Source organism: Mustela putorius, unplaced genomic scaffold (genome assembly GCF_011764305.1).
Source record: "Mustela putorius furo isolate JIRA1106 unplaced genomic scaffold, ASM1176430v1.1 tig00000905_pilon_pilon_pilon, whole genome shotgun sequence".
In the NCBI taxonomy this organism is placed as follows: Eukaryota; Metazoa; Chordata; class Mammalia; order Carnivora; family Mustelidae; genus Mustela; species Mustela putorius.
In genome coordinates this window covers 6,980,558-6,983,626 of record NW_025421511.1, presented here as the reverse complement: position 1 = coordinate 6,983,626, position 3,069 = coordinate 6,980,558, and the positions used below count along the sequence as shown (strand labels likewise).

General features: G+C 40.1%; 1 protein-coding gene across 1 annotated transcript; it reads right to left on the bottom strand.

Moving 5' to 3' along the window:
• Positions 1-407: 407 nt before the first annotated feature.
• On the bottom strand, positions 408-1,352 carry LOC101676950 (olfactory receptor 2H2-like). The gene has a single exon (XM_004766797.1). It carries the CDS (start codon positions 1,350-1,352, stop codon positions 408-410), a length of 945 nt encoding a protein of 314 aa, XP_004766854.1.
• Between the last annotated feature and the right edge of the window lie 1,717 nt (positions 1,353-3,069).

The window sequence follows — 3,069 nt, the reverse complement described above, 5'->3', positions numbered from 1 at the left end:
TCATAGAATCTTTACAAAATAGCCAGAAAAAAAGACATGACATTTTCAGAAAAGAGGATAAGAAGTGTTTAGAATGGTAGCTTCGGGATGCCATTGAAAGAAAAATTTACACCTTTTTTTTTTTAATCTGACAGAGAGAGATCACAAGTAGGCAGACAGAGAGAGAGAAAGAGAGAGAGGAAGGAAAACAGGCTCCCTGCTGAGCAGAGAGCCTGATGCAGGGCTCGATCCCAGGACCCTGGGATCAAGACCCAAGCCGAAGGCAGAGGCTTTAACTACTGAGCCACCCAGGTGCCCCTACACCTATTTTATTTAGGAGATTAAGCTGTGAACCTTATACATGTGATGAAAGCAATGATTAGATGATGTTAAAAATCCTTGGTCTCTGGGGGATTGCATGAGTATATTTACATTTCCCCCTGATGGGGGTCTCTCCCCAGCAATTGTCTCAGAGCCCACTTAACCTCTTTGTTTCTGAGGGTGTAAATCATAGGGTTAAGTGAGGGAGTCACTACAGTGTAGAAGAGGGTGAGGAATTTACTGTGGTTCTGTGTGTACTTGCTCTTGGGTTGAATGTAGACAGAAATGATCGTCCCGAAGAACAAAACCACAACAAGGAGGTGGGACCCACAGGTCCCAAATGCTTTCCTCCTTCCTTTGGCAGACTTTATCCTCAGCACACTCCTAGCAATGCAGCCATAAGAGACCAGAATAAGCCCCAGAGGTATAACCACGTAGAGGACAATTGCTATGGAGAGCTCATTTTCCAGGAAGGTGGTGTTCACACAGGCGATTTTAATCAGGGCAGGTTCCTCACACATAAAATCATCTACCTGGTGGTGGCTGCAAAGAGGCAGCTGGAAAACGAGGATGGTCTGAACTGTGGATTCCACAAAACCACTGATCCAGGCCACAGCTGCTAGGCGCTGGAGAAGCTTCCAGTGCATGATGACGCCATAGTGCAGCGGTCGGCAGATGGCATTGAAGCGGTCGTAGGCCATCACAGTCAGGAGGATGCACTCCGTGGAGCCCAGCCCCAGTGCAACATAGAGCTGGATTACACAGCCAGTGTAGCTGATGGTCTTCTCAGAACCCTTGAGATTCCACAGCATCTGTGGAACGATGCTGGTGGTGAAGCAGAGGTCCAGGAAGGAGAGATTGGACAGAAAGAAGTACATGGGTTTGTGGAGCTTGGGATTCAAGTATGAGACCAATATGATTGCTGTGTTCCCCACCAGGGTAAGAAAATATACGATAGAGACAACCAGAAGGAGGATCATCTCCAGCTGAGGCTGGTCAGAAAAGCCCAGCAAGATAAAACCTGCAGGATTGCTAAAATTTGTCCCTTTCATTCCTTCTTAATTATGAATCACATTTCTTCCTCATTCCTGTTCTATTCCTGCAGGAAGAAAATCAGGTATCATAACCAACAGAAAAATAACAAACTGAGTAATATGGGCATTTGAACCCCAGACTTGTAGAGAGAAAGAAAAGACAAAGATAAAATTATGCAAAATAAAAATATAATAAGTTGACTTGTTAGGTAGACAGAAAGACAAAACGCATAGTCATTAAAACATTAAATGCATTGAAAGGAAATATACAAACATAGAATCGATATTACAATTGTACACCAAAACAGATTTGAAATGTATATCAAACTATCTGAAGACAAAATACATAGGCCATAAATGCACATTCTGTGAAAAAGCAAAGAAATTGAAAAGATGATTATTTTATATATATACATACATGATAGACAATTGATGTAAAAGATAAATTGAAAGATACATCTAGTGAGCAAGAATCTGAGAGAAAAGGTATATGGAATGGGAGACACCACAAATATTAGAATTTTCATACAGGAACAGCTAGGCATTATCATCATTAATATTCATTCTCTTCCTATGAAGGAAATAAAGACTGACCTGATAATAGCATTAAGAAGAACTTCTGTTCGCAGATGATATGATACTCTATGTGGAAAACCCAAAAGACTCCACTCCAAAACTACTAGAACTTATACAGGAATTCAGTAAAGTGTCAGGATATAAAATCAATGCACAGAAATCAGTTGCATTTCTCTACACCAACAGCAAGACAGAAGAAAGAGATATTAAGGAGTCAATCCCATTTACAATTGCATCCAAAACCATAAGATACCTAGGAATAAACCTAACCAAAGAGACACAGAATCTATACTCAGAAAACTATAAAGTACTCATGAAAGAAATTGAGGAAGACACAAAGAAATGGAAAAATGTTCCATGCTCCTGGATTGGAAGAATAAATATTGTGAAAATGTCTATGCTACCTAAAGCAATCTACACATTTAATGCAATTCCTATCAAAGTACCATCCATCTTTTTCAAAGAAATGGAACAAATAATGCTAAAATTTATATGGAACCAGAAAAGACCTCGAATAGCCAAAGGGATATTGAAAAAGAAAGCCAACGTTGGTGGCATCACAATTCCGGATTTCAAGCTCTATTACAAAGCTGTCATCATCAAGACAGCATGGTACTGGCACAAAAACAGACACATAGATCAATGGAACAGAATAGAGAGCCCAGAAATAGACCCTCAAATCTATGGTCAACTAATCTTTGACAAAGCAGGAAAGAATGTCCAATGGAAAAAAGACAGCCTCTTCAATAAATGGTGCTGGGAAAATTGGACAGCCACATGCAGAAAAATGAAATTGGACCATTTCCTTACACCACACACAAAAATAGACTCAAAATGGATGAAGGACCTCAATGTGCGAAAGGAATCCATCAAAATCCTTGAGGAGAACACGGGCAGCAACCTCTTCAACCTCTGCCGCAGCAACATCTTCCTAGGAACAACGCAAAAGGCAAGGGAAGCAAAGGAAAAAATGAACTATTGGGATTTCATCAAGATCAAAAGCTTTTGCACAGCAAAGGAAACAGTTAACAAAATCAAAAGACAACTGACAGAATGGGAGAAGATATTTGCAAACGACATATCAGATAAAGGACTAGTGTCCAGAATCTATAAAGAACTTAGCAAACTCAACACCCAAAGAATAAATAATCCAATCAAG